This window comes from Arachis stenosperma, chromosome 1 (assembly GCF_014773155.1).
Source record: "Arachis stenosperma cultivar V10309 chromosome 1, arast.V10309.gnm1.PFL2, whole genome shotgun sequence".
Taxonomy (NCBI): Eukaryota; Viridiplantae; Streptophyta; class Magnoliopsida; order Fabales; family Fabaceae; genus Arachis; species Arachis stenosperma.
Window position 1 is genome coordinate 118,699,434 of NC_080377.1, and position 13,416 is coordinate 118,712,849.

Genomic DNA, 13,416 nt, shown 5'->3' on the forward strand with positions numbered 1-13,416 from the left:
ACAGACTCTGATGCAGCGGTGAAGGTGGATGGAGGGGTACCTCCGAGACAGAACTGGTGACCAGCGGATGAGGATGGATGCTCATTCAGATCAACATCTAACGGGGCCTGTGTGCCTGAGGTCTGACCACCACTGCGGGGAGTCACGTCCCCCTACATGATGACGGTGATCTCCTCTAGGAAGCGTGGACTCCCGAAGTCCCCAACAAGCGTGTCTGACCCAATAAAGTCTGACCACTGTGATTCCGAGATGCGCCAAGGTGTACCCCCCTGCTCAGGCTGGTCATCGGCTGGCACACCAACGAAGTAATGTCCAAGAGGGCCCGATCCAAGTCCAGCGTCACCTGTGTCAGCCCCGTCACCCATCCCTATACCATACCACTCACCTGCATGACCGCCATCGTGTGTGCTAGTACCAGCAGCTGCAGCAGCCCCTGAACCACCCCCGCCAACGTGCCCATGCTGATCGTCGCCGTCGTCCCCATGGTCAGCACGCCCCCTCGCCCTACCTCTCTGGACTCGTCGTCTGCCTCTAGCGGGACCGGCGTCATAATCATCGTGCACAGCATGATCAGGCCACCTCCACTCACGCTGGCTCCGCCGTGTCCCCACACCCATCCTCCTCTCAACCCTACGCCTGTCCGGCACGTCCTCAGGACGATCCATGTCAGGAACTCACCCCGGACCCCGCTGTGAGGCCTCAACTGGAATCGGAGCTGCTCTCGGATCCCCCAACTACGTCTCCGGAGACAAGAACCTTTTCCCATGCTGACTCCACCAATCAAGGAACGCATGGGATGGTCCGGGGTCGGCAACAACGTCGAACCTCAGCACACACTCCTGACGAGAGTCCCAGTGGAGATGTCACTTCTGCAAAGTAGACGGGAACCATCGATCGCCGCCTCTCCCGTCCTTCGACATCAGAAAGTCGATGTTCAGGGCGGGATGCGGAGGGGGCTGCACCCCTCCAAACTGCGGAAGAACACGATCTATCTGATGCCACTCTATGACAGCAAAGTAGATCAGCGCGGTCACAGAGCGCCACAACGCCATATGTCGAGGCTCCAAAACCTCTGGATGCACAACCTGAAGTACGTCGGGGCCACTGTACGGCATCCATATAAACTGCAAAAGGAACTCACCCTTGTCAGGGCAACTGTAGGACACAACTAGAAAAGTTTGATTATAAAAGGACACTTGTTAACTAGCATACTCACCTCCCTGTCCTGTAACCGGTCTATCCTGAGCCTCCACATCTGCACTCTAGGACCCTTCTCGCTCCCGGAAGGGTTGTAACCTGACCATCTGCACCATACACATGTGTTATATCTACTGAAATATGTGTTCAGATTATGCAATAAAATATTAATGAATACGCAGTTATGTATGTCAAATTGAAATAGAGAAGGCCTAGTATAGTACCTCGAGGCCAACGGCCAGCTCAACGTCTCATATCCTGCAGGCCTAAACCGAGGAAAGCGCTAAAAGATCCAAGACTGAAGTAGCTGAAGTAGGCCCGCTAACTTGACGACATGTCTGTTCGCCACTCGGCACATGCACCGGTACAACCAAGCCAGTGCTGCAGAACCCCAGCTGTAGGTACCCAGCTCCTCCAGCCTCGCTACGTACGGAAGCCATCTGATGTGAATCCGGTTCCCGGACTTGTCCGCAAACATCTGCGTGCCCAACAACATCATGATGTACGCATGGGCATATCGGCGCACAGTGTCATCATCTGCATCCTCAGGGCACTCACCGAAAGTCTCCTGAAACCAGCTGCAGTTCACTGCGTACTTCTGAACCTGACTGGGAGGAGGTATAACTCCGAGCAACTCTTAGAACCAGACCCAGGCTGGACGGCCACCCTCGATGTATATATAGAACTCTGACAAGCACCCGTTCACGTAACGGCCGTCCACTGGCAAACCCAGCTGGTATGCCACGTCCTGGAGTGTGATCGTGCACTCTCCGAACGGCATATGGAACGTGTGCGTCTCGGGACGCCATCGCTCCACGAATGCACTGACAAGGGCCTCGTCTAGCCGGAACCATCGGTTGTTCAGCCTTGCAAGATGGTATAGACCTGCCATCTGCAAGTACGGAACGTATCTGTCATCAAGTCGCATGCCCTGCTGCCGCCGCATGCTTCTAATGCATCGCTGGGGCTGCGCACAAAATGAACCGCATAGTTAGAACCAGCTTAAAAACCAACCACAACCGTAAGCAGCACGATAAATCATCAACAAACCATTCTGCTAAATAAAACCGCATAACATTACATGAAAGATAAGCAACTGGAAAACAAACCCATAGACCGCACAACTAAACCGCTAACATAAACCAGCTTAACGAGATCCACTAATAAGAAACAGCTTAACTAAACCGGTTTACATAAAAGAGCTAGCGTAAAACAACTACCATCAAACAAGTCAAACAAATCACCAATATAAAACCACTAACGAAAACCACCTACCCTAAACCACTAACATAAACCACCAACATAAACCACTAACAGAAACCACTAACTTAAACCACTAACATAAACCACTACCCTAAACCACAAACCTAAACCACTAGCATAAACCACTAACTCAAACCGCTAACTTAAACCACTAACATAAACCACCAGCATAATCCCCTCACATAAACCACCTACATAAACCACTAACATAAACCACCATCTAACCCACATGCAAAACCACTAAGGCACAAATACCGCTAGAATAAAAAATATTTCCGTACTAACCTCCTCGTTGATGACCCCGGCTATATGAGCGACTCCGTCCAAGCGATATAACCGTGCCGGATTGTCCCCCATTAGCAGAGTATTCCGTTCAGGTCTTTCTCGGAGAGAATCTGGATCGTTTTCTCTGAGATTTTGTGGGGTAGGGGGAGGAATAATAGTTCGAATGAGGGTGATTCGAACTCCTTATATAGCCGAATCACCCCTAATTCGAACCACCTTGGTTCGATTTATGAAGGAGCACGCCAAGGGTAATTCGAACCAACTTGGTTCGAATTACATGCGTTGCACACTTGGCTATAGTTCGAACTTGCCTAGTTCGAATTACATGGGGTTGGAGTTCGAACCACCTTGGTTCGAATTACATTCAAAGTTTCTCTCCCCTAATTCGAACCTCCCTGGTTCGATTTACTTGTGTTTGTAGTTCGAACCATCCTGCTTCAAATTACATAAAAATAGCGTCTGGCTTATTGCTGAAACGATTTTCAATTTAACGTATTTACGTTACAAACTTCTTGATGTGGCTTATTAGGATTTTTTACCCTTTCACAAAGGTAGGAGTTTTTATAATGGGCCAAAAATGCTTAACAATTGCAATAGTAACAGTACTACATGCCGCTGGGACAATTCCCATTGAAACTCAATGTGGGTCGGCCCACTTCAGCCCAAGTCGTGTTTCTTTCAAAACATTTTTACACTACTTTTCTTTTCTTTTTATATAAAAAAAAAACAGCAAAACTAATAATTTAATTTTAATGTACTGTAAATTATATTCAAAAAATTATTTTTTAAATGATTATTTAAAAAAATAAATATAATTGTAGGATTATATATAATATTTTACACTTTTAGTGTATTAAAATTAAACTCCAAAACTAATATGACTCGCTATTATTATAGCTAGTTTCTAATGATACATTTTCAGCAATCAGCACTTGTGTTTAAACTCAGAATCTTCTGGATTTGATTCGAAGCGAAATGTAATTAAATAAACGAGGGGAAAGAAAACATCATAAAGAAAAAACAGCTTATCATCCATCATATGCTGTCATCCATCATGAGGATAAAAATATAGTGATTTGCTGAATAATTAAGGAAGCTTTGTCTAATTCACAAGCAACAATATAAATACTAGTCACTGCTAATAATATATCCAAGGGAATAAACACAATTTGTTTTTGTCGAATATTATAATGTTACCCAACAAACGCTCCCATTGAATCGATCTTCTTATTATGAGTTTTAAGTTGCCCCACGGACATAATTAATTAGAGAAATCTTAATTTTTGTTTCAACTTGGATTTCATTTTTTAACTGTAAATTCAAGAGAGAGAGATGGAACATGTTCTTGATCCGCCAGCTAACATAGAACCATCAACATCACCGCCTTTTTTGGCATATGGCGGATGGAGGAGATAGTCAAGCATCAACTTAGTGTATGTAAATTAATTTTTAATTTTAGATATATGTATCCAATTATAGAGTAAACCAAGTTTATATATTTGTGTAATTTGGAATTGATGCAAAAGATTGTTTTGCTGATATGATATTAAATATTTTAGAGTATGTAATGTGATCATATATATATATACAACTCACCATTCTAAATTAAAGGAAGTTACGGCAGAGCTCTTGCTTGTGAATGAGGTAAGCTCCCAGAATGCTTGGTCCTAAATCTATAATCCTTATAAAACTATGTATTCATCCTTAAAAACACAGTTCTAATTTGATCTTTAATTTTTCTTTTGGTTTGGCCCATCAAAGACCTTAATTGGGTCAAAAACTTTCTTTTTTAAGATAATAGGTTATATTTCATTAATTATTGAAAAATAAAATGTAAAGATGTCCAAAAGCAGGATAGCATAATAAAAGGTGGGGATTTCCCAAAAATACTATATTGAAATTATTCATCCAACGGTGCGTGGTCGAAAAATGAAGAAAAATTTTAAAGAAGAAAGAATGATAAATCAAATTGAATAAAACTAAGTGTTTGCCTCATGGAGAAGACGACCTAAACTGGGAGTTCTTTGGATTTCACGGAGCAACTTGACAGAGCTTGCTAGAATGGCAGACGGCATTGAAGTAGAACTTTCAAAAATCAACTGGTTGCGAGATTTCTAACAGTTCCAGCAAATGATGGCAAGCGATTGAGGATTACGGTTAGCATTCTTCAACGGGTTAAGTATCTTTGTTGATGTAGTCCACCATGTCCAAAAGTCGTTAGGACTCTGAGGGGGAAGTCAATCACGAAGATAACTTTGAGACCATACATCTTTAATTCTAGAGCAATCCATCAAATAATGAGTGACTGTTTCAGTAACTGTTTCTGTTGCTTCATGACAGCATGGGCATATTGGTGATATAGATGGGATGCAGCAATGAATCTGAGCAAGCACCGGAAGCCGGCCATGGAGAACTTTCCAGATAAATAGTTTAATTTTGTGAGGCAAGTTCAACTTCCATAGATCAATTCACGGCTTTTTCTACTGCATATAATTAGGGCAAAGCTCCAGAGGCGTATGGTAAAATAAATAGCCAATTCTGTAACCTGAAATTGTATCATATTGCTTGGATTTGTTCAAATCATATTACAATTTGTCCCTACTCTACTGAATTTTAACTGACAAAATCCTATTTGCAATGTCTTTGGGAAATAATTATTGAATGAGATTCTGATTCCAATTCCTATTTTCAGTAATTAGATCTTTAACTCTTTAACTCTTGGAACCAACTCAGAAATAGTCTGTCTATTTGGCATGTCATAAATCATTAAAGGATACGGAGGAGGCAGCTAAGGATCCTCAAAGGTTCGGATATTCTCTCCAGTACCCGCAATCCAATTAAGACATTTTTCAACAATCCTTCGCCTTCCAGTATGCTCCTTCATCCCCAAGAATGTAAGACTCCAACTTCTACCGTTATAGCATTACCATTGCTAAAGTATTTACCTCTTAGGATTTTGGATAATAGGGAAGTATGTTGCGTTACGAGTCGCCAAAACTGTTTGTCTAAAAGCACTAGATTTTGGATTCTGAGATCTTTAAATCCAAGGCCTCCTTCTCTTTGTGGGCGAGTCATAGTGTCCCAGCTAATCCAAGCCATCCGCCTTTCAGAACTTTTTTGTCCCCACCAGAACTGAGAAAGTAGAGAGTGAATTTCCAAAATTAAACCATCAGGCAACTTGAAGCAAGACAGTGTATAAATAGGAATAGCTTATCCCACTGCCTTAAGCAATACATGTCTACCACCTGACGATAGAAGATTGCGCTTCCACCCTTGGATTCTTTTCCGAACCTTCTCTTTGATCATACTAAAAGAAGCCTTTTTCGATTTAGAGACTACAGAAGGCAAACCAAGGTATTTGTCCTGAGCCCCAATATGATTAATATTCATAGAGTTAGCCAGTAGTATACGAGTAGTGGAGGAAGTGTTGTGGGTAAAGAATACAGCAGATTTATTAAGATTTACCCTTTGACCACTGATGCTTTCATAAGAATTTAATAAATATAGGATGTTTAAACATGCTTCAGGATTAGCCTTACAAAATAAGATGGAATCATCAGCAAAGAGGAGGTGGTTGACCTTGGGACATCGCCTATATATCTGATGACCCTGAATTAGTCTGTTTTGTTCTACCTTGTGTAGCAAGAAGGAGAGACTTTCTGCACACAAAAAAAAGAAAAAAATAGGGAGATAGAGGATCTCCTTGTCGAATACCTCTATTTGGTTTGATGAAACCATAAGGTTGTCCTTCCACAGTAATAGAATAAGAAACAGTTGTCACTAATTCTCAAATCTACATGATCCACCGAGAGTCAAAACTAAACTTCTCCAATATAAACCAAAGAAAGTGCCATTCCACCCTGTCATATGCCTTACTCATATATAATTTTAGCGTCATTTTATTTTCGAGTCCCCTTTTTTGTTCTTCAAGTAATACATACACTCGTGAGCAATTAGGATATTATTATAGATTAATTTGCCTTTAATAAAAGCACTCTGCGTATGGCTAATTAATCTATTCATCATACCTTGAAGTCTATGTACAAATACTTTAGAGATAATCTTGTAAAAGATTGAGGATAGGTTTATTGGTCTTACTTGAGTCATATCTTTAGCATCAGAAATCTTAGGAATAAGACAGATATGAGTGTAGTTAAAACTCTTCAAAATTCTGCCCTCTGAAAAGAAGCTCTTAACTGCTCGAAACACATCACCACTGAGTATGTTCCAAAAGCTTTGAAAAAATTTTGCTGTCATACCATAATCTCCTGGAGCACTTTGATGATGAATGTTAAATGTTGCACGTTTCACTTCCTCCATAGTCACTGGTTTTTGAAGCCTACGATTCATATGAGATGTAACCTTAGGTTCAAAATCAGTAAACAGAGGTTCGGAGTTCTCATGACAAGTGGAGGAAAAGATGTTCTTAAAATAAGATTTAACAACAGAAGCAATACCAGCATTTGAAGTAGCCACTTCACCATCATTGCCAGTTAGTTGCCAAATTTTATTCCTTCGGGTTCGATTTCTAAATTTCTGATGGAAGAAAGTTGTATTCTGATAGTCGGATTTGAGCCATTTAACTCTAGACTTATCTTTCCAATAAGATTCCTCATTTCGCAATGCTTTTTCAAGTTTGTCCTCTATTTCTGAAATGATGTCGCCTTCGTGAATTCCTGCTAAACGAAGTTCCTCTAATTTAGACTATAGTAAATCAATCTTCACTTTCGAATTAGATCTGTGTTCTTGCTGCCATCTGACAATCTTATGCCGACAACGCTTTATTTTTTGAGTTAGGATATACATGGCTGAACTATCAATTTGTTCGTGCCAAACCTATCTAACAATCTGCCTTATTTCATCATTGGAACACCATCTTTCTTGGAATTTGAATCGTCATTTAGATCTCTCAGTTCTCGGATTAGAGTCTAAGAGAAGAAGGGAGTGATCCCACCCTAATTTTGACAGTCTAAGAATCGTTGCATTGGGATAGAGTTGCTGCCAATCAACTCCTACTAGGAATCGGTCCAGTCTTTCTTGTATCAACTCATCACCACTCTGTCTATTCGACCAAGTGAATGATCTTCCGACCATACCAATATCAATCAGGAAATTATCATCAATAAAATTGTTAAAGGTTTCAATAGAAGAAGAAGATTTAGCACCCCCACCTGCTTTCTCCAATTGATTAGAAAAGGCATTAAAATCACCTATTAACACAACCTTACCATCGAACTGTTGGGTGACTGAAGTTAATTCAGCAAATTGAGCCATTCTATGTTAATCATTTGAATTGAGATAAACATCTACAACACCACAGAGATCATTAGAACCAACTGTCAGAACTGATGCCGCAATGAAAAATCTACCATGCTGTAAAATCTGAACAGTGTAACCATTTCTCTATGTCATTATCAAACTCCCTGACAATCCATCTGGATCCACAATAAACTATTTTTTGAAACCACAAGATCTTAGTTTTCCTTCAACTTGTTAAGATTGATTTTTTGTTTCACAGATAAAACCAACTGCGGGAGAATAAAATTTACAAATTCCTTTAAGATTGTGGATTGTCAGGAGTAATTGATCAGAAACTTGAATGAGAAAGTTTAGATAATTTTGATTTGACTTTCTAATAAGAAATTAAACAAAAAAAGTAAATTACCTAATATACTTGTTCACTGTTTATTAACTTTAGTTTTTGAAAACAAACAATACTTAATATGAATTTTTTTTATAGAACTGTTTATTAACCTTAGCTTGAGCTTCTTCACATGGACTAAATTCTAAAAAAATTAAAAGAAAAAATAATTCCTATAAGTTTATTTATGTATTTATTTATTCAATTTGTCTATTGCTCTGCAGATTCCTAGTAAGGTCATCACTTCTCTCCTGCACATGCTTTGGCATGAGTCAAGCCATGGATTATTGTGTATAATAATCATTATAGTAATAATCATATTAAATCACTAGTTAGACAGACTTCCTACTCAATTTAAGGTCAGCATATATATATATATATATATATATATATATATATATATATATATATATATATATAGAATAAAATTTACATAAAATTGTCTTCTTCTTTTCTTTTTACGTTTATTTTCTTTTTATTTCTAAACTCTAAATCCTCTCCATAATAAAATGAAAAATTAAACTTAAAACAAACAAACTTTCAACTGAACTTAGACTTTATGCAAAAAAGAAACGATAATAAACTAAAATTAACTATCTTGTTTCCTTAACCGCGTTTAGACTGAATTTGAAGAGTGAATATAGCATTTCTTCTTATATAGCAAGTAGCTAAACGAGGGTTTCCTAGTATTTAGGTCAAGGAAATATAGTTGCCACTATTAGTTATTCACAATACTAAAATTACTTGTTCCAGTTAATACACGGTTTTTCTCATCTCCTTCCCACCCGAAAAGAGGGGCAAAAGGCAGTGGTTTAGTCGTTACTAGTAGTAGTACATAGATGTGTCATGTGTACTACTTAAAAATCCTGGTATTAATGCAGTCATGCAGAGATGAGTTTGTTTAATATAAAAATATAATTATTTGAAAAAGAAAAAGTTACCGGGAAATGTCATTTATACAACATATCCGGTGAACTCAGCAGTCACACCAGAAATTAAAAAAGGGATCAAATTCGCATTATTTAGTATTTATTTGGTCGTCGTTATTTTGATAATTTTTTTAATAATTTTTTTTATTTTTTAATATGTTTTATAAATTTTTAATAATAAAAATAAAAATAATAAAAAAATAAAAAATATCTTTTTTAAAAAACTGTAATTTATATCTTCTTTTAAAAGATATTTAAAAAAAATATTTTTCATATAATAAATAAACAAAAATATATTTTTATATTATTATATTCCAACATATTTGATAAATAATTTTTTTTTATATTACTTAAACATAAAATTATTTTTATTTTTTTATAATATCTTAAAAAAAAGATAATTCAAACAAATCTTTTTTTAAAAATTTATCGAAACATATCCTTTTATAATAATAATAATAATAATAATAATAATAATAATAATGTGTGCAAGTCCATAATGGTTCAGTGAATGGTTGTGTTGTGTGTGGCTCGTCCACCCACCCTTTCCATTGTTTAACGCGTTCACGCGTATACTTGTCGCTTGTATGTGGGTGGCCACTATATATAACCACCTCCTTCCCGATTGGTCCTAAATCTTAATAGCAGGTGCAAAGAAAAGAAAAGAAAAGAAAAATTTGCATCCCACCCATTTTTTTCTTCCTCTCTTTCTATCTATCACTTGTCCCCTTTCCGTCCCTCATCCATCACCATTCACCAACCAACCACTTTCTCAAAACACCAAACAAGCGAAAAGCATTTTCATTCCCCTCATTTTTTCTCAACAAGAAACAAAAGAAAGAAAGAAAGAAAGAAAGAGAGAATGCCGTCATTGGAGGAGGAGCTGTTCCCGTCGACCCCAGGGAAGTTCAAGGGGGATAGAGCGCACAACATGAACCGCCAGGTCTACCGTTGCTTTGCCTCCACAAGCACCATGTTTCTCTGGGCTTTGTTCCTCATCGCCCTCACCGCATCCTACCTCAGCTTCCAGGGCTTCGTCGACTCCGGCAGCCGCTACCTCTCCGCCTCCTGGGGCGGCATCAACTGGGAGAAGCAGCTCCGCTCCTCCGCCCAGATCCAACGCCACGGCGGCTTCTCCGTCCTCGTCACCGGCGCCGCCGGCTTCGTAGGCTCTCACGTCTCCATAGCCCTCAAGCGCCGAGGCGACGGCGTCGTTGGCCTCGACAACTTCAACGACTATTACGACCCTTCCTTGAAACGCGCACGCAAGTCCCTCCTCGAAACACATGGCGTCTTCATCGTCGAAGGTGACGTCAACGACGCCAAGCTCCTCGCCAAGCTCTTCGATGTCGTCGCTTTCAGCCACGTCATGCACCTCGCCGCCCAAGCCGGCGTCAGGTACGCCATGGTGAACCCTCATTCCTACGTCCACAGCAACATCGCCGGCCTCGTCACGCTCCTCGAGGCTTGCAAGAACGCTGACCCTCAGCCCGCCATCGTTTGGGCCTCGTCAAGCTCCGTCTACGGGCTCAACGACAAGGTCCCATTCTCCGAAGCTGATCGGACCGACCAGCCCGCCAGCCTCTACGCCGCGACAAAGAAAGCCGGCGAGGAGATCACGCACAGTTACAATCACATATACGGGCTTTCCATCACGGGCTTGAGGTTTTTCACTGTCTATGGGCCCTGGGGGAGGCCCGACATGGCTTACTTCTCTTTCACCAGGAATATTCTCCAGGGGAAGTCAATTACGGTTTATCGGGGCAAAAATCGGGTCGATTTGGCCCGTGATTTTACCTACATTGATGATATAGTGAAGGGATGTCTCGGGTCACTGGATACCGCGGGCAAGAGTACCGGGTCGGGTGGGAAGAAGCGAGGGCCCGCTCCTTATCGGATCTTTAATTTGGGTAACACTTCGCCCGTGACCGTTCCAACTTTGGTGAGTATATTGGAGCGTCACTTGAAGGTTAAGGCCAAGAGGAATATTGTGGATATGCCTGGAAACGGCGACGTTCCGTTCACTCACGCCAATATTAGTTCGGCCCGGAGGGAATTCGGGTACAAACCCACCACCGATTTGCAAACCGGGTTGAAGAAGTTCGTTAAGTGGTACCTCTCTTACTACGGCTACAATCACGGCAAGCCTGTAAATTATTAAATTTTTTGTTTCCTTTTTATTTGGGAACGGCTATTTTTCTTCCTTTTTAGTCTGCTAGATTTTTTTTTTTTTGGAAAAATTACACACATGGGAAGAAAAGAAACGAAAGGACCTGGTCAAGAACGAATGAAGGGAAAGGAAACTAGAAAGAGAAAGAATTTCTTGAAAAAGGAAAAAAAAAAAAAAAAAGAAAGAAGAGCAGAACACATTCTTTGCTTGAGAGGCCAGCTAAAACAGCTGTTCCTTAGCTGATTTCTTTTCCCTTTATTTTTTTGTATTAATTGTTGTTTTTCCTTTTTTTTTTCTTTTACATTTTCTTTTCTCCTTTTGTAAAGAAAGAAAGTTTAAGTTTGTTTTTATCTTACCCGATTTATTTATTTTTTGAAATTTATCGTTCTCCTTCCGTAGTTGATTAGTAGCTTAATATTATAGTTGAATACGATACAAATAGTTGCACCGTAATTTTCGTTTGTTCATCAATCACGCGGCATTGTGGATGATCTGATCTTACTCCATTGAGCACATGCAATTTTTTTTTCTGTATTGTATAAGTTTACGTATATTTTATTTTCTTTTGACAAAAGGGACAGCATGATAAAGATGGTTAGATTTGAGGTGAGGGAAAATGATAAAAGGGTGGAGACAGCTAGGATGATGGTGACAAGTAGTGGTGTTTAGATGGGATCCGCATAAGTAGTGGAAGCTAGAGAACGATAGTAGTAGCCGTTGGATTTTGGGGATTTGGCTAGTAGATTTCTTCACTCTCCAGCTGTAAAGTGCTGCCCAGTAGACTAATGCACTGCACTGTGGGTTCAGCTAAAAATACACAAACTCATGTATACCTGTTCAACTTGCCGACAGTACTATTGGAGATACTATAAAATAGGTAGGGATAATGGCGTATTTAGATCTATGTTGAAATTTCATACATATGTTTGGGCTTTTTTGGTGGGTCCTTTGGCATTCTTGGTGTTCTGTGATGTGAAGTGAATGTGACCCTTCTTTTTTCCTTCTATAATGATTTATTTAGTATAATAATTGGAACTATGGAATCCAATAGCGTGTGTACAGGTTATGAATGTGCTTTTTTAAATAGGATCCCCAAAGGGTGGAGGGGTTAGTGATTTATTAGCGCATTAATCATGGTAGCTTAGTGTTGCGGATGTTATTATGCATTGGCTAAAATCGGCATGGCTCAAGCAATCAATAGAGAGAGCTATAAGAGAGATTTTAATTCAGCTGTTTAGATGAATATTTGTACACTATATATATGATTTGATGGGAATACACTTTGTATATACGATTATTAGTATTATTAATTAAATATTATCTAAAATATTAAGGATAAAATTAAAAACATACAGGAATAATTTTAATATTAGAAATAAAATCGAATAAATTAAAAACATTAAAGATATAATTGAATAAAATTAAGAGAAATGTTAGGACCGGCAAGTTTTATGATTTGTAGCTATCAATTAGTCATTATTATATTTTTAATGGTGTAAAATTACATCTAATGGTATAGGATTACTTACTCTTTTCTTGGTGGTTAAATACTGGCTAAATTTTAATAAAAATGCTGGCTTCTTAGATTTTCTCTAAAATTAAATATCAAGAATATTTTTGAAAAAAATTATAAAATATTAAATACAAAAAAATAAATTTCATTTTTAAATTTTTAAAGATATTTGTATATTTTTGAATATTTAATAAAATTTTATATATTAATACGTATGTATTTTTTATTTATTAAAAGTTATTTTTGAAAAATTAAAATTTTATCAATCTTGATTGATATTCCATCCACCGACATGATTTATGGTATGGGCCGAATTAACATGTCAGGTTGTGTTTTGTGTTAAGAATTCTTAGTCTCTAGGTCACTTTCATGTTACTTGCAAAACAAAATTTTGAGGAGTTGAAATTAAAGAACGGGG

The 13,416-nt window shown here is 38.8% G+C and overlaps 2 protein-coding genes across 2 annotated transcripts; one reads left to right on the plus strand and one right to left on the minus strand.

Annotated features, from left to right (window-relative positions):
* Positions 1–863: 863 nt before the first annotated feature.
* LOC130932465 (protein MAIN-LIKE 1-like) lies at positions 864–2,817 on the minus strand. The gene is made up of 5 exons (XM_057861801.1): positions 2,746–2,817; positions 1,896–2,164; positions 1,524–1,805; positions 1,217–1,304; positions 864–1,124 (listed from the first exon to the last, which is right to left on the minus strand). Exons 1-5 carry the CDS (start codon positions 2,815–2,817, stop codon positions 864–866), a joined length of 972 nt encoding a protein of 323 aa, XP_057717784.1.
* A 7,147-nt stretch (positions 2,818–9,964) lies between these two features.
* Positions 9,965–11,835, plus strand: LOC130968175 (UDP-glucuronate 4-epimerase 1). Its single transcript, XM_057893298.1, has one exon. The coding sequence runs from the start codon at positions 10,178–10,180 to the stop codon at positions 11,474–11,476; it is 1,299 nt and encodes a 432-aa protein (XP_057749281.1). The 5' UTR covers positions 9,965–10,177; the 3' UTR covers positions 11,477–11,835.
* The last annotated feature ends 1,581 nt before the right edge of the window (positions 11,836–13,416 follow it).

Bases quoted from the DNA above. Each gene is read 5' to 3' on its own strand.
- LOC130932465 (XM_057861801.1), bottom strand. From the start codon at position 2,817: ATGGGGGACAATCCGGCACGGTTATATCGCTTGGACGGAGTCGCTCAT. The intron at 1,806-1,895 runs GTGCTTGTCAGA...ACCTCCTCCCAG, and splicing joins GACGGCCGTTACGTGAACGG to TCAGGTTCAGAAGTACGCAG. The intron at 1,125-1,216 runs GTGAGTATGCTA...TTCCTTTTGCAG, and splicing joins ACCGGTTACAGGACAGGGAG to TTTATATGGATGCCGTACAG.
- LOC130968175 (XM_057893298.1), top strand. From the start codon at position 10,178: ATGCCGTCATTGGAGGAGGAGCTGTTCCCGTCGACCCCAGGGAAGTTC.